The sequence below is a fragment of the Melitaea cinxia genome, chromosome 24 (assembly GCF_905220565.1).
Source record: "Melitaea cinxia chromosome 24, ilMelCinx1.1, whole genome shotgun sequence".
NCBI lineage: Eukaryota > Metazoa > Arthropoda > Insecta > Lepidoptera > Nymphalidae > Melitaea > Melitaea cinxia.
In genome coordinates, this window is record NC_059417.1 from 5,633,225 (window position 1) to 5,657,230 (window position 24,006).

General features: G+C 30.8%; 2 protein-coding genes across 3 annotated transcripts; one reads left to right on the plus strand and one right to left on the minus strand.

Annotated features, from left to right (window-relative positions):
* Positions 1 to 498: 498 nt before the first annotated feature.
* On the minus strand, positions 499 to 17,090 carry LOC123665553 (glutamate--cysteine ligase regulatory subunit). 2 transcript variants are annotated; one of them, XM_045599840.1, is made up of 7 exons: positions 17,043 to 17,080; positions 16,553 to 16,690; positions 9,886 to 10,162; positions 5,469 to 5,615; positions 4,407 to 4,523; positions 3,015 to 3,200; positions 499 to 2,294 (listed from the first exon to the last, which is right to left on the minus strand). In XM_045599840.1, the coding sequence occupies exons 2-7, from the start codon at positions 16,646 to 16,648 to the stop codon at positions 2,134 to 2,136; spliced, it is 984 nt and encodes a 327-aa protein (XP_045455796.1). In that variant the 5' UTR covers positions 16,649 to 16,690; positions 17,043 to 17,080; the 3' UTR covers positions 499 to 2,133. The 2 variants fall into 2 exon arrangements, with proteins under 2 accessions (XP_045455796.1, XP_045455795.1); XM_045599839.1 differs by having other exon boundaries at positions 16,553 to 17,090.
* A 1,887-nt stretch (positions 17,091 to 18,977) lies between these two features.
* Positions 18,978 to 23,714, plus strand: LOC123665555 (transmembrane protein 14C). Its single transcript, XM_045599843.1, has 4 exons — positions 18,978 to 19,195; positions 20,285 to 20,332; positions 20,719 to 20,809; positions 23,165 to 23,714. The coding sequence occupies exons 1-4, from the start codon at positions 19,120 to 19,122 to the stop codon at positions 23,283 to 23,285; spliced, it is 336 nt and encodes a 111-aa protein (XP_045455799.1). The 5' UTR covers positions 18,978 to 19,119; the 3' UTR covers positions 23,286 to 23,714.
* Positions 23,715 to 24,006: the final 292 nt, after the last annotated feature.

Here is a 24,006-nt window from a genome sequence, read left to right on the forward strand (position 1 = left end):
TCACTTCACTCATAGAAATAAAAAGATGAATTTTGCTTCGCTGTTTAGTTATAGTTATTACTAGCTTCTGCCCGCGACTTCGTCCACGTGGAATAGGGAAAATACCCCCGATTTTGAAACATTATCCATCGGTGCTCCGCTCCTATTGGTCTTAGCGCGATGTTATATAGCCTATAGCATTTCTCGATAAATGGGCTTTGTGACACTGAAAGAATTTTTCAAATAGGACCAGTGGTTCATGAGATTCGCGCGTTCAAACAAACAAACAAACTCTTCAGCTTCATAATGTTAGTATAGATTTAATTAAACTGTAACAAGAACTAAAAACTGGGTCGACTACACAGTTTGTAGTTATTGTTAGTTTTTAGTTGTGTACATAACAGTTTAAGGAATGTAATGTAATATACACTTATTTAATTTTTAACTTAATATTATGAATTATAATTTTCAAAAAAATGAAAAAATTAATTATGTACCTGAAAGGGAAGGAAAAAATAATAAAAATATAATACTATTTATTTATGAAAGTTTAGTTACACTCAAACACCTAGTGAATTAATATTTATCACATATCAATTTTAAATTAGCACTGTAGTTCATTTTATAGTTTTAAAACAAGCACCATGTCAAAACATTTAAGTGTTCATTATACAAAAAAAGTAAATTGTTAGCATAATTACATATTTCATTGCATAGGTATCGGCACGGATATTGATCCTTCGGTGACAATGAGGACAGTATGCGCATCGTGCAGTAGACACAAATAGAAAATAGTTGTTCTTTATTAAAATAAATAAAAAGTATTTAGTGCTCATTATATAAATATATTATTTCGAATTATTTTAATATTATTGGTAGGTATTTCGTCATTAGTAAAAACAATAAGTAAAACTATAAGTTATTAATAGAGGCACTAAATATAACCAAAGGTTTAGCACCCCAGTAAGTAAAAGGATCACGAAAGGCACACGAGTCATATTAACATCGCTAAGTGCAACTGAACAATCATTGAACGATAATATGATTACCGTAACATTTTCCCATACTTCCAACCAAAAAAAAAACCAAATTCGTTTCAGCGTAGGTTAAAGTTCAGGACTCAATATCTATGGCGATAATTTTAATTAATATGCACTAAAGTGAGATTACGAGAAAAAAATAATGAATTGTGCAAAGCAATGTTTTATTTTACATCTATAAAAATAAGTAACAGCATTAAGTAAAATACTTTTGATATTCGTACCATAGACCATTCCTTTATAATAAAATAAAATCGAAACATAATGACGGTCAGCTGTAGTATAAGAGCTAAATTATTCTTACTTATTTTGTGTTATGGCAACATTTTATACAATACACAAGCAAAAATAGTCTAATGTAAATGTAATACAATTAACCATATATATAGTAAATTTCTAAATTCGACGCATCAATTTTTTAACACAAGTCATTTATATATTTTTAAATGCGAATGTTTTAAGTACTATTTAAAACTTTTTTTTACTTTTTTTTTCGTTTTTAGTTTTACACAACATTAAAATTTATAATATAATAACCGATTAACAGGTTTTCCAACGCCGTGTTTTGTTAACACTAGTTGTCAATACTTCATTTTAAAACTTCATATAATCAATATATTTACATAATTATCACTCACTGTTCTTTCTTGTCACCTAACAAATTTCATGGATCTTCAAGCATTAAGGTTTATACAAATCACTATAATTTTATACGTATATAAAATAGGATATTTATCATAGTTCTATTAAAAGTGCCATATTCACGGTATTTTTACATATAAATCATAGTTTTAAGTTTCATTAAAATTTAAAAAATATAAATAAATCAATTTTCATCAATTTAGAATATTTGACGTTATATATTATTGCATGGCAACACCATGAAAGTATCAAACTTACCTATAAGAAAACAACATTGTTACTTATACGGGACTTACCTTAATTATCATTTTAAATCTTCTAGTATTTTGCAACGTTGCAAACGTCTCAATCACGGTATAAGTAAAAATGTTGCAGTTACGTTAAAAGCTTAAAAATTTATACAAGAAAGTAATACAATAATCACGATTAATAATTTATTTATATAATATTAAATAATTAAATTAACACAGTATTATTTATTTTTATTTTGCAGTGTAGCTTTACATACGTAGCCCTTGAGGGCGAGTACTCCCCTACATTTTATATGTACTTGGTATCTTGCACACCAGTCCAGGTTATTGCACCCTATGCCTGCATCGGAAAGGGTTTTTACTGCTGCTAGGGATAGAAGATCTGAAAGAAATATAAAGAAAATTATTAATTTCGTGTCTTTTGCCTTTTCCTTAAATATTATTTGGATGATAGTGCACTATTGGGAACAAGACATTAAGATATATCTTTTGTATACTTTTTCCTATGTATAAAATGTCCTTATTGGATGTACATATACATATTTTTACCGAGGTAGGGCACATCAGGAAATTTCTTGGTCAAAATATGGAGCAGCCCGACTTAGAACGTAGAACCTCGACCTTACAAAAAATCGCAGCTCATTAGCACTGTTTTCAAGCACTGCTGTGTTCCTGTTGGTGAGTAAGGTGACCAGATTTCCTGAAGGGAAATGGGAATGGAGTCGGCAACGCACTTGCGATGCTATAAATGCGATCTAGTGTTGCAGACGGCTATAAGCTACGGTAATCGCTTACAATCGTGTTTGTCGAAATAGTTACATAAAAAAAAGAAATCTGGATTAGGTCGCACTATTAATAATGATCGCCTTTTGTACAATTTTTTTTCCTGCCCACCTAATGCTACAACACGCTACTAATACGCTTGTTTTCCACAATAGTCCTACAAAAAAAATCCAAAACATCTTAAAAAAAAATAGAAAAATATGTGTACAATATTTTGAAGATGGGAAAAAGGCAGCACAATGTTCAATCTTCGTAGCCGCGTCTCTTTCACACATATAGTAAGTGAGTGATATGCAAGATATTTAAAGAGTAATAATACCTGGTGGGTCAGCATGCGTCAAGAGCTGGACGTCATTGGCCTTGCAAAAGGCGTGTAGGGAGGGTGGAACCACACAGCAGGAGGCGAGGTTGATCTGCGCGATGGTGGGCTTCACTCTTGCCCACGCGTGGAGCTTCCGTAGACAACCACCACCCACATCTGCCACACCGAGCTGTTGGACGCGACCTGAGATAAACACATTTTGTTAAATATGGCAAAAATTAAACAACCAGTAGAACAGCTAGCTGTGTTTAAATTCATTTAATATTTAAAAGCGGCAGCGTAAATTTTACCTCTTTTACAGAAAATATAATTTATAACAGCATGTTTTGGAAGACATTCTGAGACATCTATTTTGTTACAAAGTTGGCAAACAATTGCACAATCCACCTGATGGTAATCGAATACCGTTGTACCTTTCCCTACCGCTTTTGTTTTTTCGCAATGTCCTATGCCCAAAAGTTGTCTGGAAGAAATCGCTCTTAGCGATTTTTTCCACGCAGCGACCGCCTTTGTATATCTTTCATTGTTTTTATCACTTTTTTTGTAATTTTTCTTTGTGGTGTACAACAAAGAGTATTTATCATTATAATTATTACCGTAGTCTATAGACGCCTGAAATACCAGAAGCACCGCAAGCGTGTTGTCGACCCTGAACCTAACCAGCTCTACTAACTTACTCACCATAGGAACACAACGTTACTTCAAGCTGTAATCTTATGGAATTTTTTCCCATTGCAGCTATTCCAAATTTTGAACACGGTATTTCCTCCAATTCCCTCAATAACCTTTACCGACTGTAGAACTGTGGTGGTTAGACTAAACCAGATTTAAAGAGATTTTTAGTAAAAAGTTCTTTGCTTGCAGTATAAACCTAATGGTCTTTTACAGCAAAATTAAATAAATAGCAAACAAATACATAAGCACGTCACGGTTACCGGTCTCCAGTAGAATATGACACAATCCTGTGTATAAGAGCCAGAAACATACAATCCCTTATGCCCAGATCTTATGAACTAATGACCAAGTATGTAGGTAGGTAATGAGGTTAATTTAAAACATATATAACAATTTACTTGCATAATCTATCCAGATACTTCATTTCATATTTAGTATTAGTTAGTTTTACTGTATTAGCTACTGGTTGTTATAGTTAAATTAAAGAACGTGTGACCGTTACACCACACGACTGAAATCAAATTTAACCGTCGTAACTCTCTCTCTTTCTATCTTCATTACCTTATATTTCTCTCTCAATTTCCGTTCGCCTCACCCGATAATACTTTTCGTAACACTCTCGTCACGCATTCACCAGCTCCCAAGTCAAGCGTGCGAAAGGAAGTTTTGCTTCAATAAATAAATATTTATTTACTCATTTATTCATGTACGTACCTTCTTTGACATAATCTTCAAGCACCGCCCATAAAATTTTAATACCGGGTAGAATAGCTTCGCATTTTCTTGCATCTGCCTCGTTGTCCGCTTCTATTTCTGTGCTGGACACACGTCCTGGATTAATATTAGAAAAAAAAAATTCCATTACAAAATAAAAATAAAAAATCGACTATTTCTTACAATAATAAATCTGAAAAAGAGAATATATGTATATAAACAATAATAATTAACTTTGTAATATGATTGATATATGCCTTGTGAGACAATGCCGATAAAAATATCAATAATAAATAATATATCATTATGTAAATTATAAAAATGTTAAAAGAGTACCTACTTTTGGTTTCGAGCGTTTGGAAACAATTTATATTAATTTACTATTAACTAACTTAATTTAAATAAAATAAAATGAAAGACATGTAACCGATTTGGAGGCTTTAATGTCTCTATTTTACCGATACAGTCTCGGCCCAACGGACGTCAGGGGGAGGGGACCGACCAGACGCTGAGTTTGCGTCTCTTGTTTCCTGTTCTACCTAATCTAGAGCGGATGGACGAGTCGTAATTTAACTACCTTTTGCTTAGATAACAAAGTTTACGTTGTTCTAAAATCAATAACTAATATTTCAGTGTACAAATATAATAAATGTCCAACACACTGACGAATACCAAGTTACATTTGGATACATTATTGACATTCCAAATTTGGTTTTTGTGACATAAGCTAACAGACGATTATAGGCGTGCCTGATAAAATGCAGACAAGATCTAACTTGAAGAATGCAGTATACTTGTTTTGTAAAATGCAATTTTCTCATGACGATACCAAAAAATGAGTTAAATGATAGAACAGCTTGGAGAGAATTCGACATTTTTATATACAGGCGTCAAGAATATTCCGATTCATTCTGCTTTTGAAGTTGCCCATACCCATTAGGCAAGGAAAGCGGAAGTTGATTTGGAATTCCAGACATCATTATGTGTTGGATAACAACCACAAAATAATGCTCGAGATTTCACAAAGTATATAGATAAAAGTCATATGCATAAGTTACTCACCAACATTACTACCCAAAGACATGGGAGAGGCTTTTGTAAAAGTACTCTTTGCATTATTTTCATCTCTATTTTCACCGCGTGTTATAATATCTGGATTGTAGGCCAGTATTACGTTTTCTATGCGCTCTGTGTGCAGGGCTGTGAATACTGAAAAGAAATATAAATAATTGTTGTAACTATTAATCCTTTGAATTCTTAAAATGTACGAATTGTTTCAAAATCAAAATTTAAATCATTGAATTCGTATAATGTACGAATTGTTTCAAAATAAACATTTTTCTTAATTCACGGAAGCCAAAAACACTTTTGAATTGTCATTATTCAGAATATTATTTTTTTCCAAATAAATAATTATTATCTATATACAAAAAATTATTCAATTAATTTATTTATTTATTTATAGAACACCAACAAAGTATACATCAAGTTTCAAGCACCTCAGTAAATATTTATGAGGTATATAATACAACGTATTTAGACGAAAAAATAGTCAAGTAAATACGCGTTATCAAAGATTACTCCAAAAGTTGTAATTAGATCTCGATTAACTTTAAATGTGACCACATGATAAACATCGGTTTTCGATTAAATTAAAAATCATTAAAATCAGTACACCCAGTAAAAAGCTACGATAAGCTATGCTAAAAAATCAAATCAAATTCAAATGGGAACACATGACACGCACCACCTTTCGATTAAAAATCAACGAAATCGGTCCGCCCAGTAAAAAGTTACGAGGTAACATACAAAAAAATGAGTTGAGGAACCTCCTCCTCCTCCTTTGAAGTCAGTTATTAAAATATCGGCGATAGAGAGAAGAAATTAATGGCTTTTAAATCAAAATTTAACTGAGGTACAGCAGGAAATTTCCCACTTAAAATATGGAGCGGCCCGACTGGGGTAGTACCATGACCTTACAGAAGATTACTACTAAATAATACTGTTTTCAAGCAGTGTTGTGTTCCTGTTGGTGAGTAAGGTGACCAGAGCTCCTGGGGGGAATTGTAAAACATTGCATTTATCAATTTTAATATCATATTCTCAATAATAAATAAGCAAATGAATGGTTTCAAAACACAAGACTAGATAAAATTGATTGATAAACCTTGCCTGTCATAATAGTAACTACTGTTACTAATTAACTGCTTTACCATTTGTTGATAAACGCTATGATTTGTTACCCAAATCATTGCAGTATCCAACGGATAACATTTTATTTCGGTTTCACTATCAAACTTCTTATTAAATTATTAGGTAGACAAAAATTTCAAGTTTTATTTAACTGTTCAATCTGCTCAAAATCTGGAGCAGTCCGACTGCGGAAGTACCTCGACCTTCAACCACCGACCAATACTGCTAAGCAGTGTTGTGTTCCTGTGGTAAGGTAACCAGAAGTCCTGTGGTCCTGTGTACAACAACCTAATGATATAAAAAATGTGGTTTAATTTGATTTCTGTAACTTCACAATAATTATTTTTGGATCATGACATAATAGCAAGTTAACTGAGTTCTGTTGACGTAGTTAATTATTATTATTTTTCCTTATACGTATAAGGAAATATATAGAAAAAAATAATAATAAAACAAACAATGTAGTTATTATACAACATACAATAAATAATAAATATGTATAAATCTACATATTTCTACATATTTATTATGGTTAGTAACTTAGTATCAACGAAATTATCATCAATTACATATTTTTTATCTCCATAACAATTAAAGAATCGAAAGTTTTATACAGCTATGATATCAACGAAATTATCATCAATTACATATTTTTTATCTACATAACAATTAAAGAATCGAAAGTTTTATACAGCTATAATATTCAATAATTAATCCTATTATTAATTTATAAACAAAGGTATAAAAATGAATGTCTATGTAAAATCGCGTCAGTATATTACCTCATAATAATTGACAATAAGGCAATTTAAACTGTATGTATATGACGTTAGGTTCAGTTTTAAATGTTTCTAGTTAATTATAATCTAAGTATTTATTGTATATAGATATATACATTATGTGTATAGTATTTTCATTCATGTTAATGCGTTTTATTTATAATTAATTCTTACATGCACTCAATTATGTCAGGGTACACAAAACATCACTCTAGAATTCTTCTCGCTTCTTAAAGAGTAAACTCCAGTAGTGTATCGAAACTCACACATTTTTTTTGTAACTCACTCAAAAACTACTAGAATTATTTTAAAAATCATTTTATCAGGAGAATTATATAATTAGCACTGAACGATACAGGCCACATTTTAACGAAGAAAACCTCGAAACTAAAAGCCGTGGGTGCAGCAGCGGCGGAAAGCAAGTAACTTACGTTTATATATTCAGCAGTTCAGTATCATTTCTGTTAAAAGTTTTAACAGGTTTATTTATGTATCGTGTAGTATGAGCTCACTATTATTTATATATGCATGACTTGGCAATTTTTGTGACTTGTGACTTACTAACATGGTCTAGAATCAAAATTACACAATTATATTTTATCACTAGCTGTGGTCACGACTTCAACCGCGTGGTATGGTGACTTTGGACAGCATTTTTTGAATATATCTTTTTGTTTGTTTTGGATTATAAAAACCGTCCTTTGGGTATTCACATGTTCAACGTGATTCTTTAAATTGGCATAGCTTTTTTATTTATGAACCGATTGACATGAAACAAACACTAAATATTGAGTGAAGCTTACCACAATATATTAGTGAAAATCAAATCTAAATCGGATAAGCCGTTTCTGAGATTAGCGTTTACAAACGCGCAACAGCAAAACAGACAAACAGAAAAACAGACAAAAATTCTAACAATCATTCTTTTGGGTGCTACTTGCGTTGATAAAAATTCCAATAAAAAATTTTCTCATACATCTTTGCTCATGTACAGATAGCGATCCGTTGCATTTGTATTATATGTATTGATCATCACGATGATTTGGTATTTTTGCTAAAATCCAATAATATTATAAATGCGAATATTTTATGTGATGGTATGTTATATGTCGTTGTTTTAAAATTTATCCCCAATTGGGAAAGGCAACGGACAATAATGCATACAGCCTGGTATGTTATAGCTGGAGATATATATATAAACTAGAGGATACTTTTTTACCCGACATTCAACGAAAACGAAAACGAAAATGGACGAAAGTTACGCGTTTAAAATATACTGAATCAAATAAAAACTGGGTATTATTCGCTGATTAAAAAAATAGTACTACTAAAGAAAGATTGAGGTCTATTATTACATTGCTTGACATTGAAATAAATACTCGATAATAGTTTATTACAAATTATCTTATCATAGCTAATAAATGATAAGTTAACTTCCGTAAGATGACTAAGCATTTTTTTTTAAATTAAAGTATGACCCGAACCTGTTACGGATAATAATAATTAATAATGAATAATAAATAATGGTGTTAAAATAGCATTCTCACATGATTTTAAACGATTCCCTATTTTTAAAAATACCCCTTTCAATATCATCGTAGTTAGGATTTCGGAAAAATGGACTTGACTAGTTTGAAAATGACCTTCCGATAGCCTTCATTTCAGCTTATCTAATTTGAATCGATTAATAAACATATTAATCTGTATCACCGTCAATCTTTGAGCAATAAATTAGGGCGTGGTTCAGATATGTAAGTCAATAATTGTTTCTAAGTTGGTAGCACTGATTTGTCTGTACTTATCATTCTGCTGATAAAAAACGTAATATTGTTTAGTTGTAGCATTGACATAATCTATTACGTTTCAAAGCTCTAAAAATAGTTTCTATTTTTTTTTTTTTTTTTGATATTTAACAGCATATAAAAACGTTATTGTATTTTTTTTTTTTTTGAGTTTGAATAAATCTTCAAATGTCAACCATTTTTGTCTATATTAATTTATTATATTAAGAAATATTAATAGCATAAGCATATTATTCGATCCTTCCTCCTTCACCTACATGGAGAAAGAGGCCTATGGTCAACAGTAGGATGTCAAGGGCTGAATCGTATTATTCGATTCAAGGCTATGACAAAGGTGTGTCGGTTAAGTGGCGTTGTATTTCGTGCAAGACATGACAAAGTAAATAATTATAGACAATTTTTTTTTAAGAGTAACTGTGGAGTCACTTTCCGATTAATCTCTGCAGAATCTACATTATGAATCGGTGGCAGGTTCATTTTAAATAAATCGAATTTTTAAATGATAATAATTGGATAACAACGATTCAAAAATGCTTTCGCAGCCTAGTTTAATTGTTTTTTATTATTATTATTATTATTATTTGAAACGACAACGAATGATTGACGAAATTTATAAGCAGTTTTCCCTCAAAAATAGACAATAAAAAATATTCAATTCGAGTATTAGGTACTCCTTGGAAGTTTCGTTACTAATATTTTACTTACCATTTTCCATACATTCCGTCAGTGCTGTCGTACTGTCTTCATTTATAAATATCTTCACACCAATCTTAAGATTCTTCCGTTCCTCTTCTGCCATTTTATTGTGGACATCATCGTGTGGCCTTGTTATGTTCACAACTGCCTCATTGTTGGTTGCGGATGTGGATACCACCATGTAGTCTGAATCTTGTGAGTTATCCGAGTGGGATGTGCCATTTTGGAGGTGATGTCCATTTTGTGTACCCCATTCTGATAAGGTTAGTTTAATGCTTTCTGATAACTGAAAATTGAAAACGATACATTTATTTAAAGTTTTATGATTGATGAGACAAAAACGTTATTTCTACTGATGTTTTCAAAGAATACTGGCTATGCTATCTGACAGTCTCATATTTAATATCTCTCCTGCTCAACTTTTCTGACTGTGGTAAGTATAATTAAAAGACAAGGATGAGCATAAATAAGTTTTTTTTTCCTTTATTTCTTTCTTATCATTATTTTCTAACAAAGGGTATTGAGAATCGGACATTGACACAAGCCCACTTCGAGTTCTCACCTTCTAAGTAACTTTAGTTTAAAGAATTTAAATTCCATTTATCATTTACTCCAACCCAAAATTTAAAAGGCATTTAGAATAGGGTCGATGTACTGGTTAGACACTTGAAAAATATATATTGAAAAACCATTTAGCCCATATAGAAAATACATATATAGCTCTTCAAATAAAGTACATCAATTCTCATAAATAATTCAGTAGAAAATCATAAAATATTATTCACATAAACATTCCCCGCGACTAAGCCTCTGAAATGTTATGAAAACATCGGCGGTTCGTTTCGCTATAAAGTAAACTTGTTTTCAGGCTGTTCTAGAATTCGTTCGAATCGATGTTAATCACCTCGATAAGCCAAAGCAGTCAATAATAATGAATACAAATATTTTACTATTTATACTACATCCTATATTTATATATTATTAAGTAATCTTATATATAAAATTCTCATGTCACAATGTTAGTTACAATACTCCTTCGAAACGGCTAGACCGATTTTATGAATTGAATGATTGATTGAAATGATTGATTGAATTTTAGAATGATTTTATGAAATTTTGTGTGCATATTGGGTAGGTCTGAGAATCAGACAACATTATTTTTCATACCCCTAAGTTATAAGGGGGAGGGATTAAGGGGGTGAATAACATATATTGCAAAACAACGTTTGCGGGGTTAGCTAGTAATAATTATATAATCAAAGACCACAAATCAATACACGAGTATTTTTTTTCAAGTAGACTGCATAAAATCATAAATTTTGAAACAAATGCTCTTATACTTTATATGTATAATCATAAAAAAGGCATTTTTTTCCCATGTTAGCAGTTATTTTACTTCTTCAACGTATAATCATCCTAAGGATTTAACAAAGTATTTTAAGCGTAATTTATCATTAAGTGTTATATCATCTATAATATTAGTACCTGTGGCTGTGAGTGACCGAGCTTAGCTCAGTATTTTTAGTAATCGTTTTTTTTTTTGGAAATCATATTTAAATACGAATTACACATTGATACATATGAATAATATTTTCTAATTTTACCGACGTAATAATAAAAAATATGAACTGGTTATTTAAATAAAAAAATTGAATCGTGGTCTTCTCGGATTTCCCATCTGAGCTATGACAACAAGGTATATTGATAATTGCGAAATTTACCTTCGCATTCTAACGATATTGTAGCCATTTTTTCATCGCCAAAAACAGGGATAAAACGGCATTTTCTAAAAATTAATCCTAGTTATAAAATTTCATGAAAATCATTGGAGCAGTTTCCGAGATTCAGATTATATGTATATATCCCTTTATTACATCAGATATCTTACCTTTATCTTTTAAAAAAAAATAGGTTTTGACGAATTGAAAATTTAAGAAAATCGCTCATAAATACGAAAATTACAAATTAACGATTATTTTAACTTTACGCGATGTTCACGCGTATGATGACAGTTCTTGCGTTTGACAGATAATAGATAAATAAATAAATACTAATTATTATAATATTGATATTATAATATATTTTATCTACACTAATGTTGTAACATTCTACTTATGTTTCCAATACTTGACTTATAATTACTACTGTTATAGCACAGACAACAAAACACTCAATTTAAGCAATTTCACATGATGGTATAATATCCACATCGATATCGTAAAATCTCATTATAACATCGCGCGCATGCGCGCAGCTGCGCTTTCATTGGTTAGATTTTAATGGCGGCAAAATCACTGTGACAATACACGTAGGCGTGAATTTAATTTAATAAATTAAAAGTTAAAAATGGATAGCGACGATGATATTTGTACGCCTCCGGATATTCTAGAATTGGCAACAAAATTAACTCACAATCTTTTGCCAGAAAAATCTAGAAAATTATATGAAAATTAACTATTGTCAGCTTTTACGCTTGTTGTTTGATTAATTGCATTAGTGAAGATAAAGTAGTGTATGCAACTGCATATAACACGGGTATTAAAACACTCGTTACTATTATGAAACTCGCTGCGCTCGTTTCATAAACTCACACTCGTGTGTTTTAATACCCTTCATTATATGACAGTCGCATAAACTACTATTCACTCATACGAAATTGCGTTACAAAACAAGTCATAGATACAATATAAAGTTATTTAGCTATTTTACCAAACGATGGCGTCATTCCTTTTTTATCGTCATTGCTTTATTCGTCATTTTCTTTAGCAAGTATGCATAATTTTTTTTTATTTGTATTACTGAGTATGACTATGCATAAAATCGATATGCCTTAAGGTGAAATTACACGGTTCACTTTTGTCTTTCAATTTGGATGAAGCAACCAAATTGATCCATGTAAACTTATAAGTGAATCATTCAATGTCATTGAATGTTGTCGTTCTACGGCGTTGAAAGAATTGAACATGCTCAATATTTTCACTTTTAGCGTTCAATCTTCAACGCGGATGAATGAGAAATGAATGTGTAAACACAAGAATTGAACACGATTTGCAATTTCATTCTTGCGGGCAAAGCATCCCTCATCATAGTATTTCTTTCTGAATTAACGGTGAACCATTGTAGAAAGTTCATCAAATTTTGCTTCATTCATGCGAAGATGATTGAGGTATGCATGTGGATCCTCTTCTGCCATTTCTCTCAATAGACGGTTTGACGCTCCTAAGGCTTGCCTTCTTAATACCCATGATCGCACCCACCAACGACGGCGTTTCCTTAGCTTCTTTTTCGATAATTCTTTTATTAAATGATCACATATTATTGCAACTCCTAAACGTACGACCTCATTCGACGACATCTTTCGAAGAATATGTGTTGAACAGTTCATTTTCCAGATACCGTGTAAACAGCATTCCTTTCATTTCTGCTCCATTCAACCAAAGTGATTCAATTTGGTTGAACCGTGTATTTTCACCTTTAGTCCCGCCTTTTATCAATATTTTGTAATAGACAACCGTTTTCCTGTTTCATGTAGAATGCTTTAAAGTTTGACATATATTTTACATATAGTTTTTACTTGGGTTATAAGTGCAAGCAGGATATTTTATAGCCTATGTTATCAGTTTTCTAATATTGTTTTCTAATGTTTACGCGAATTTCACTCATTACAATGAAATAACTTTTTCGGACTATATCGCGGTTTCGTTATCAACGTTTCAGATACTTTACAGCAACCATAGTCACGGGAGTTTTTCTAATGTTATAATTGTATTTGCTCGCAAACGAAAAAAAAACCGACTTCAATTACATCGACAAGTAATACAACGTAGATCGACGAAAAAATTGTCAAGTAACTACGCGTTATCAAAGATTACTCAAAAAGTAGTTATCAGATCTCGATAAAATTTCAATGTGACCACATGATAAATATCAGCTTTCGATTAAATTAAAAATTATCAAAATCGGTACACCCAGTAAAAAGTTATGCGGATTTTCGAGTTTCCCTCGATTTCTCTAGGATCCCATCATCAGATCCTGGTTTCCTTATCATGTTACCAAACTAAAGTAAAAAGTTATGCGGTATAATACAACGTAGGTCGACGAAAAAATTGTCAAGTAAAAACGCATTATTAGATATAACTCGAAAAGTAGTTGTTAGATCTCAAATAAATTTAAATGGGACCAAATGACACACACCACCTTTCGATTAAAAAAAATCGTCGAAATCGGTCCACCCAGTCAAAAGTTCTGAAGGAATATACATTTAATAAAAAATACAGTCGAATCCTCGAGAACCTCCTCCTTTTTTGGAAGTCGTTTAAAAAGAATTGTAAATATTGGTTCATAGTTTTATGTTTGACAAGGAAAGAGACAATTTTTTCCTGTCTACAGTACCTAATGTACACTTTTCATGCACTTCGTAATAAAGATTAACAGATATAATAATATAAGTAATCTTTAGCCATGAGGACTAGTAAGCAAGAAATAGATAACATATCATAATATAAAATTTTATATCAGAAACACAACACTGAATTATAAAGGCTGTTTGGTTTAAAACCTTTGCCTCTTCAATTACAGAATAAATAGTAAATAATAGTTACAGTAAAATAAGTTTTTTTTTAGAAATAACAGGAAAAACAATAGTGAACCTTTCTTTGTGGATAGAGAGGTCTATGCTCGGCAGTGAAATGTTGCAACCTGAATCAATCAATACTGAAAGCATGAATCACTCTACTATAAATAAAATTACAGTATCAACCAAATTAATGCTCTTGGAGATATGATTTAAACTCACTCGTTTAAATTTTAATCAACAGATAGATAGACCCAAGAATTATAGAAGCTACTAATATGTTGTTTGTTTGATATTTAAAAATATATTTATCTCTTTCCCACAGGTGATGTTGAGCAGTAAAACATTACTCTTAAAGACTGTTTCACAAATTATGGATAGTTTATCCTGCACATGCGTTACTAATAGACTTAAACAGCAGGAGGTAGAATAGTTTCACCATAATTAAGAAACTACAACTTTTAAATTCACAATATTGAATAGAAAAATACCATAAATATAGTGAATTGGATGTCGAAGAAGAATAAAATATCATCTATTTTTGTCCATTGGATACAATCTTAATCTGAGGTAGGGCAGAGCAGGAAACTTCCTGCTCAAAATATGGAGCAGCCCGACTGGGGTAGTACCAGGAGCTTACAGAAGATCACAGCAGCTAAATAATACTGTTTTCAAGCAGTATTGTGTTTCTGATGGTGATTAAGGTGACCAGAGCTTCTGGGAAAATTGGGAATAGGATCAACAACTCGTTTGAAATGCTTCTGTTGTTGCAGGCATCTATAAGCTACGGTAATCGCTGACCATCAAGTAAGGTGTACGCTTGTTTGCCGACCAAGTTATATAAAAAAAAAGTCTGCCAAATAGTGTTAATAGCAACCGATGAAACAGGCCCTTTGTTTTCCATTATACACAATTTCACTCCCCATATTTTTTTTATCATGGGCATTGTATCATTTTTTAAAGGGTAAGCTCTGAAATGATTCTATGTTGTAATTTAATACCAAAAAAGATTATTTCTAACTTACTTAAAAAAGGGGGATGTTACCTAATAACTTCTGACTGAATATACCAATTTTGATGATTACTTTTTTATTCAATAGTTTCCATTTTAAGCAAGATCTGACGAGGAGTTTTTAATTATCTCTAATGTGTTTTGTACTATTCTTGTGGATAAAAATTCAAGTTTTTTTTTTTTGTTTGAGATCAACACTATTTTTAGAAAATATATGATTTAATTTAAAATTATTTTTTTCTCAAAATAGATTCTAGAAAATATATGATTTAATTTTAAATTATTTTATTCTAAAATTGATTCTACTAATAACTTATTTACTATAAACTTTTATCAATGTTAAAATTTAGAAAAGATGTCAAGGTCAGAATAAATACTGATCATAATGACTTCTCTACATTGTGAAATATAACAATAAGGCATACGGCACAATACGGTATAAGTTGAAAATCATTACTAAGTAAATTATTTCATTGATATGTATAAAAAACAATCTACAATATGAATACATTGTCCACAGAAAAGATAAAAAGCTAATTTACTAAACATATGACCATATTTAAAGTTATTTGCTACCCTACAATAAAATAGGCTATGAAACATTAAATTAAAACACAAGCACATTAAAAATCATGGAACCGAAATCATAAATTCCAATATATTATTTTGGAACAGAATTTTTTGATAATTTACTTTTGAAACAAAAATTTAATTGAAAAACTCCTGTTTATTTTAAATTGGATTTGTTTTTTTACTACAGACATGCTTACTTAAAATTAAATTAAATGAAATTAAAATGAGCTTTCTTGAATTTTAAGGTGATTAATGAAAAAAAAAAATTAACCATAGCAACTCAAATTCAAAACATTTCTAAAGTACTACTGATAATACTCCGACAATAAAATTACATTTATTTATTTTTTTACTAAAGAGCATTTCTACTCAAAAAAAAGATAACATTTTAAAATATTTAATAAGTAATTATAATATGGAAGTCAATATAAAATCGTATTATAAAAAATGAGGCGTAAATGGAATCAGAATTGTACAGTAATTAGGTAATAGGAAAAACTTAATAATATAAAACTAACCTCCTCAGTCACATTTTGTCCAGCCTTTTTCTTTATATCAATAAGGTTTAGCACATTTCCTGTATTTATCGTCACTTTTGAGGCACTCTTTAACATCGTGTTTTTTTTTTTTTAATTTTAAGTCAAGGTTACCGGTACCTAAAGGTATTGCGTTATTAAGTTTAAAAAAATGCTGCCCGTTTTAAGCGATCGGAGAGAAGCGTATGATTGCTTTAAGTAATAACGACAAACTAAATTCCATAGCCTTGAGTGGTGAAACTCATATTTATAGTTGTTATACCATATCAGCTGCGTGAAAAAGCATGACTAACTATTGTGATTTGTTATGATATAGTATGTACGGGCAGCCTACATAATCATATATTAACACTGACGTTGAACGGTTGACTAGTCACTATTTATTTTTATCATTTAGATAGCTCAAAGTCTCAAACAGCCAATTTGACTTAGAATTTAAATTGATAACATAAAATTTTATCTGCAAACCAACTGCAAACTTCAGGATTGAGGACAGAGTTCTTGTCACAAGAATCTTGTGTCAAATGAACAACTTGTCAAAAATTTATTGCGCGTTCCACTACCTACCCCACAAATAAAATATTGTATACATAAATAATACAATAAAACATTGTATACATCCAAAGATATGATCCAAAGATATAGGAGTTTGAAAATATTAATAAATGAATTTTTTTCAACGACCTTAATGATTTTTAATTAAATAGTTTAAGGTGAGCAATTTAAAAGGACAACGTAGTTGAATTGAGCTATTGAAAATCTAACAATTAGTATCTTTTTTATTACGAACTAGCTGACCCGGCGAACTTCGTATCGCCTAACACAAACTTTATCGTATGGTATTAAAGTTCAAATTGACTTTTAAGTATTATCACAAATCTTTGGTATGGGAGTATAGAAAAGTGTTGTTTTTAGACTTTTTCAGGAAATTTTAAAATTTTTTTTTTAGAATTTTTCTCTCTGTAAGAACCATCCTCGTACTTCAAGGAATATTTTAAAAAAAGAATTAGCGAAATCGGTCTAACCGTTCTCGAGTTTTGACACATTCAGCGACTCATTTTTATATTATAGATATACGCAATTTTTTTTGGCTTCCCATCATTGTCTATGAGCATCCGCAGCGCTCACCTGTCTTATGATATAAACGTTAAATTTGTTCAAATTATTTATATTTATTTAAAAATTAAGGAAAGTAGATCTGTTCCAAATTATACTTGAGCAATTATAAATGCAACTTGAGCAGTTTCCTAACACTTTGAGCAATTTCAAATATTGTATACATCAAAAGATATAGGAGTTTAAATTTATTGATAAATGAATATTTTTCAACGACTTTTTTGATTTTTAATTAAATAATTTAAGGTGAGCAATTTAAAAGGGCAACGTAGTTGAATTGAGCTATTGAAAATCTATCGATTAGTATTTTTTTTATTACAAATATCATTATTTTGCAGGCTGGGGTGGGGTAGGTATAAAGGGGCCTACTCAAAGCACTGCCTGCAGGGCCTGCTTGCAGTTACTGCCGCAGAGGATGTTGCTCCACAAAGCACTGCAAATCATTTACGCGGCATACGTTGTCGTGTTCGCTTGTGTTCTCTTTGTCCTTGCCTAAATTCGTCAATTTTTATAAATGGCTCCTACATTATTCAAACACCAAAAAATAGCATTGGGTTTGACTGTATTGAGTACTTGTAGCGTTCAAAAGAAAAAAAGGAAGCACTGGTGTAAAAAAGTTTTATATTTTTCATGTAAAAGCGACATAGCCTGCGACCGCATATCTTTGTTATGATAATGATCGTGGTTAGTTTTCCAAAGACATGGCAAATCCCTATACAATTAGATTACGTCCCTCCACACGTCTTTTTCTCGCTGGCTCATTTTTCTTGAAGAAAACAGAGCCAAACAAATAATATAATAAAACCAAACCAACTAACCACCAACTAACTGATTAATTGCTAAATGACAACCACTGACAAGACAAACCCCAGGTCAAATTAAGTAGACAAACGTCGCAATGTACCGACGTAAACAAAATGGTGGTCTAAATCGGCCCGACCGAGCTACACATGTCCCTGATTGCAGTTTACGGAGTGGGGAGATCGTGTGTCGGGCTGGCAGAACGACACTGCGGCCCTGCGACAGGGTGAACAATTAAAATATCGGCCCTGCATGCATACATACAATACGATCGGCAGTGGCACTGCAAGCAGGGCCCTGCAGACAGTGCTTTGAGTAGGCCCCTTAAAGCTGATCAACTAAATTGTAAACGTACCCACACGTACGCAATTTAGTTGTTCGGTAGTCGGCCAACTTAATTATATGTGTGCGGGAGCACTAAGCTTTATGTACTCTTTGATCCTAAGTTCCTGTTTATATCATAGTACTCTGCTTTGGTACTCTGTGATCCTAAGTAATCTGTACTCTGTAGTCAAAATTGTCATTTCACAAATTCATATTTTTAAGATTCTTTTTGTGGAGTTAGGTCGTTTGTTTATTAATTATTTTATATAAATAAAAACTGAATATACCTTTTATATTATAAATTAAAAATGGGTGTCGACATTTTGAGTTTCGCTTATGCCGCTACTGTAGCCGCGGGTGGTATTATGGGATATGCTAAAGCAGGTAAAGTGTATACTTTAATTAAAATTCAAAAGTACGTATTTGAACCTTACATAAATAAAATGTATCACTAAATTTATCGAAGTTACTCTTATAATAAAAATTTAAATTCCAAAACAAAGTTTTCTTGCATAATTTCTTAGATATAGTTTTTATTTTTATGTTTTTAAGATAAGATAGTATATCATAGTAGTTTTTTTAAGTCAAGCATTCCAGAAATTTCTTTTACTTTCCGTAATAATAAAAAAAGTGAGAATTTTAACGCGTATTATACGCGTTAGCTAAATTTACTTAATAAAAACGTATAACCCATATAACTTATGTCAACTGAGAGGATTTATTTATTTATTGGTTTACCAGTAGTTATTACACTAAAACATTTATTACAAAACGGAACATACATTATGCTTAATCTCAGTGCACAACTCATGTAGGTAAACACCACATGTATATAGGTAAATTCAATTTATTTACAGTGTATGTATGTTAATGTTACTAGTAGAATGATGATTTATATGACCTGCAGGAAATACTGTAACACAGATTTTTTTTTTTAAATATTGAATCAGTCTAAACATTCCCTTGAAGCGCAGAACATTTTTTTCCATATAGCCTGGGAAAACTTGGATCAATGACATTATATGCTCTCCAAGACCCGGAGACTAGCAATATTGTATCAAAATGGTAATCAGTCATTTTTAAGGTGCCTATGCTCACCACTATTACCAACTTATTAATTATAGTAATATAGAAATAAATCTTACTTATCAACTGATGCTTGGTAGATGTAGTAAAAACAGAAGGGAACATTGTCTGACTTAATAAGAATATAGAACAAAAAAAATAAATAAAATTAATAGTTTATTTGTTGTATATTCAATAATAGTTTGCACCTAATCGCCTACGTCAATTATGTCAGCTAAGACATCACAAAGTAGGTTAGTTAAACATATAAAAATAAAAAGAAATCCAATATTAATAGTTATTAGCAATGTTTACAAACATTAAGGAATTCAGCCTATTTAGTAAATATCATTGTTATAACTAATGTTGATGTGAAAGGTTTCAATTATATTTATTATTATTTTACAGGCTCAATACCATCACTTAGTGCTGGTATTATTTTTGGATCTATTTTAGGTAAGAAAAAATAAACCACTACTTTATAATCTTGTATCACCTACTATTTTGTTTTTTTATTGTACTAGTAATAATTCAGTGTTAATTTGTCTGATTTTAATTTTACTTTAAAGTTAATCACTCGTTCAGTATGTATATGAAATCACGATAAATTATGATTATCAAGGGATAGTTATCGTTTTTTAATAAATGTTTTTTTTTAATGTATATTTTGTGTTTCAGTCACTTCATTTTATCTCTCATCTCAAATTTTATTGTGTAAAGTAAAATAAAATATTCATAAGACCAAAGTCTTATATTAATTACTATTAAAATATGACCCATTGTAGCCTTAAAACTTGAAAATTTGTTTACTAAATATATATTCTTTTTTTTTGTATTTCAAGGTGTTGGAGCATATCAACTTAGCCAGGATCCATCAAATTACACCCTTATGCTTGGAACCACAACAACTCTTGGAGGTCTCATGGGCTACAGGTAAGAATTCCTTTCATTTACATTATTATGACAAACTTGTTGTTTGCACTTATTTATAAATTTAAATATAATCAAACTGATCTCTGACAGTTTAGTTTTCAAGCAACTTTGATAAATACAAGTATGCGGTTTTTCATAATTTTGTTTTTTTTTTTTGTTTTTTGACCAATGACCTCCAACCTCTGTAAGAAGCAAATAATAAAAACTCTTTAAATAATTGTGTTTGCTCGCAAACGAAAAAAAAAACCGACTTCAATTACATCGGCGAGTAATACAACGTAGATCGACGAAAAAATAGTCAAGTAACAACGCATTATCAAAGATTACTCAAAAAGTAGTTATCAGATCTCGATGAAATTTAAATTTGACCACATGATAAACATCGGCTTTCGATTAAATTAAAAATCATTAAAATCGGTACACCTAATAAAAAGTTATTGCGGATTTTCAAGAAGTTCCCTCGATTTCTTTGGGATCCCATCATCAGATCCTGGTTTCCTTATCATGGTACTAAACTAGGGATATCTTCTTTCCAACAAAAAAAGAATTATCAAAATTGGTACACCTAGTAAAAGGTTATTGCGGATTTTCAAGAGTTTCCCTCTATTTCTCTAGGATCCCATCATCAGATCCTGGTTTCCTTATCATCGTACTAAACTTGGGATATCTCCTTTCCAACAAAAAAAGAATTATCAAAATCGGTACATCCAGTAGAAAGTTATGCGGTATAATACAACGTAGGTCGACGAAAAAAGCGTCAAGTAAAAACGCATCGTTAGATATAGCTCGAAAAGTAGTTGTTAGATCTCAAATAAATTTTTGGGACCAATTGGCACACACCACCTTTCGATTAAAAGAAAATTTGTCGAAATCGGTCCACACGGGCAAAAGTACCGATGTAACATACATTAAAAAAAAAACAGTCGAATTGAGAACCTCCTCCTTTTTTGGAAGTCGGTTAAAAACAGAAGTGGGTGCTATAATGACATCCTGATAACTTACCATTTTAAATCGCTAATGCAACCAGAAAAAAATATCAGCATTGAACATACTATTCAATCTAATTTGTAATAATGATTATATCATCTTCGAGAATCATCTAAATCTGTAAACAACCCAAATCAGGCAATCAGATCTGAGGCGACCTTACTGATTATGTGTGAACTGATTCCACTTGATACATCTCTGTGAAAAAGAGATCAAGTCAAAGTTTATAAATAGTTTAGTAATGTGACAAAAAATTTGAAATGTCTGGAATTCGTTTTCGAATTCTAATCTTGATTTTCCACGGGCTATTCTCCGCAACTCGACGTCTCAGTGCGCCTATTTTGCGTGGTAGGCTGGAGGCCTCATTCATGCCAGCCTAGCTCCTTGAGGAAGCCTAGCAGACCCCTTGTGTTGCCGACAACTTCCCGGAGCGACCTCGGTGTCCCGAGGTGTAGCGCCCTGTAATTCGCCACACTACCGCATTCCAGCAAGATGTGTGAGGCTGTTTCTTTTGCCTCCATGCACGCTCTGCATAGGGGGCTGTCTGTAACACCTAAGTCAATTCTAATCTTGCAATTAGATATATTTGAATGGTGTTTTATTTTTTTATTTTTTATTCAAACAATTAAAATTAAAGATATCAGCTATCTAAGTTTAGCAACAATAAAAAACAGGTTATTTCGCTATTATCACAAAACTGGTATTAAATATGCGGATTATGGATAACTTGTATATGTTTTTAACAATTTTTCAATTTGTTATGTTATTTAGGGTTGTTCTTTATATATTTGATAAATAACAAATAAATAAAAAGTAAAAGCCTTTAGAAAAAAACAAGCATTTATTTGAATGCGCTAAAACGAAAAAAAAAAAAATTTTTTTTTTTACTTTATAACTTTTAATGTCTAGTTATAAAGTCATTACATAATTTATATGATATAAAAGTTTGTCGCAATATTTGAGTACTTGTATTTCCTTAGTTTGAAAATTTTAATAGTTAAAATCAATAACATTAAATTATTTAATTTACTTGTTTATCTAGACAGGTTGTCATGTGGTCTTTTTTAAATTTCATCGAGATCTGACAAGTACTTTTCGAGTTAGGTATATCTAATCACTCGTATTTATGTACTTGACAATTTTTTCGTCGACCGTTGAATTACCATGTGTCGACGTAATTGACAGCTGTTTTTTTTTTCGTTTGCGGGCAAACAATTATTCTTACAATAATGTTGCATGAAAGCTAATATGATTGTACTCATAGTCCATTAGTACATATTATATTATTTCTATTGTATTGTTTAACTCTATTTTTTATATTTGTTTCTAATTTATAAAAATGTAATGGAAATATTTCTTCTTTTTCAGATATTATAACAGCAAAAAGTTTATGCCAGCAGGTCTAATATTCGCATTGTCGGTCGGAATGCTAGCGAAGTTAATAGTCAAAAATGTTAGTGCAAGTCCTATGTCAGTAAAGTCTAATTAACTTAGTGCTCAAGTGAAAGTGTTTATTATTAATAGATGACAGTTCTGTTTTTTTCATACACCTACCATACAAATAGAAAAAATGTACCTATTAAAAACTTAATGTTTTAAAAAATTTTCATGTTTTAAGCATTTCAAGGAATATATATGTACGGGTTATTAGAAATACTCTTTATTAATTGTGTTATTGCAATTTGTTAACATGATTTTGTTAATATGTCTGTTTATATTCTGTGTATGTTTTGTATAAGAAGGTCTAACTTCTTTGTATAAAATTTAGTTTAAAACATCAAATTATCAATCATTAAATATTTATTTTAATCCTAGTGTTCTGTTTTTTGATTTAGGAAATGATGTGTAACTATGGTGTTGGAGATTGCTTTATTTATGTTATATTTAAATGTGGGAAAATAAAACGATAAAAATTATATTTCTCTTTGTTTATATTTTTTTTCTTAAAATATAGACAATTTAGGAAAAAATATTTTGTTCATACATAAATAATTGGCATATAATAAATAGTTATACAAAGGCAAGTGATGTCAAAATGGGAAGTTCAGTGTCCTTCCCTAATAAAAAAACTAAACTGCCGAAAACTTATTACAATTTTTTAATCTATGGTAACTTTAAAAGTTAATGATCTATGTCACATAAATAAATTTAGAAAATAAAAAAAAGACTTACAATAACAACAAGACATAAAAAGAGTGACTTAAACTATA

What these genes read in the sequence shown, in the direction of transcription:
- LOC123665553 (XM_045599839.1), bottom strand. Translation starts at nt 16,648, where the DNA reads ATGTTAAAGAGTGCCTCAAAAGTGACGATAAATACAGGAAATGTGCTA. An exon ending in GACAAAATGTGACTGAGGAG is followed by an intron (nt 10,163 to 16,552) that starts GTTAGTTTTATA and finishes TTCAATTTTCAG; the next exon opens with TTATCAGAAAGCATTAAACT. An exon ending in TGAAGATTATGTCAAAGAAG is followed by an intron (nt 3,201 to 4,406) that starts GTACGTACATGA and finishes TGTTTATCTCAG; the next exon opens with GTCGCGTCCAACAGCTCGGT.
- LOC123665555 (XM_045599843.1), top strand. Translation starts at nt 19,120, where the DNA reads ATGGGTGTCGACATTTTGAGTTTCGCTTATGCCGCTACTGTAGCCGCG. An exon ending in TATTTTTGGATCTATTTTAG is followed by an intron (nt 20,333 to 20,718) that starts GTAAGAAAAAAT and finishes TTGTATTTCAAG; the next exon opens with GTGTTGGAGCATATCAACTT. An exon ending in GGAGGTCTCATGGGCTACAG is followed by an intron (nt 20,810 to 23,164) that starts GTAAGAATTCCT and finishes CTTCTTTTTCAG; the next exon opens with ATATTATAACAGCAAAAAGT.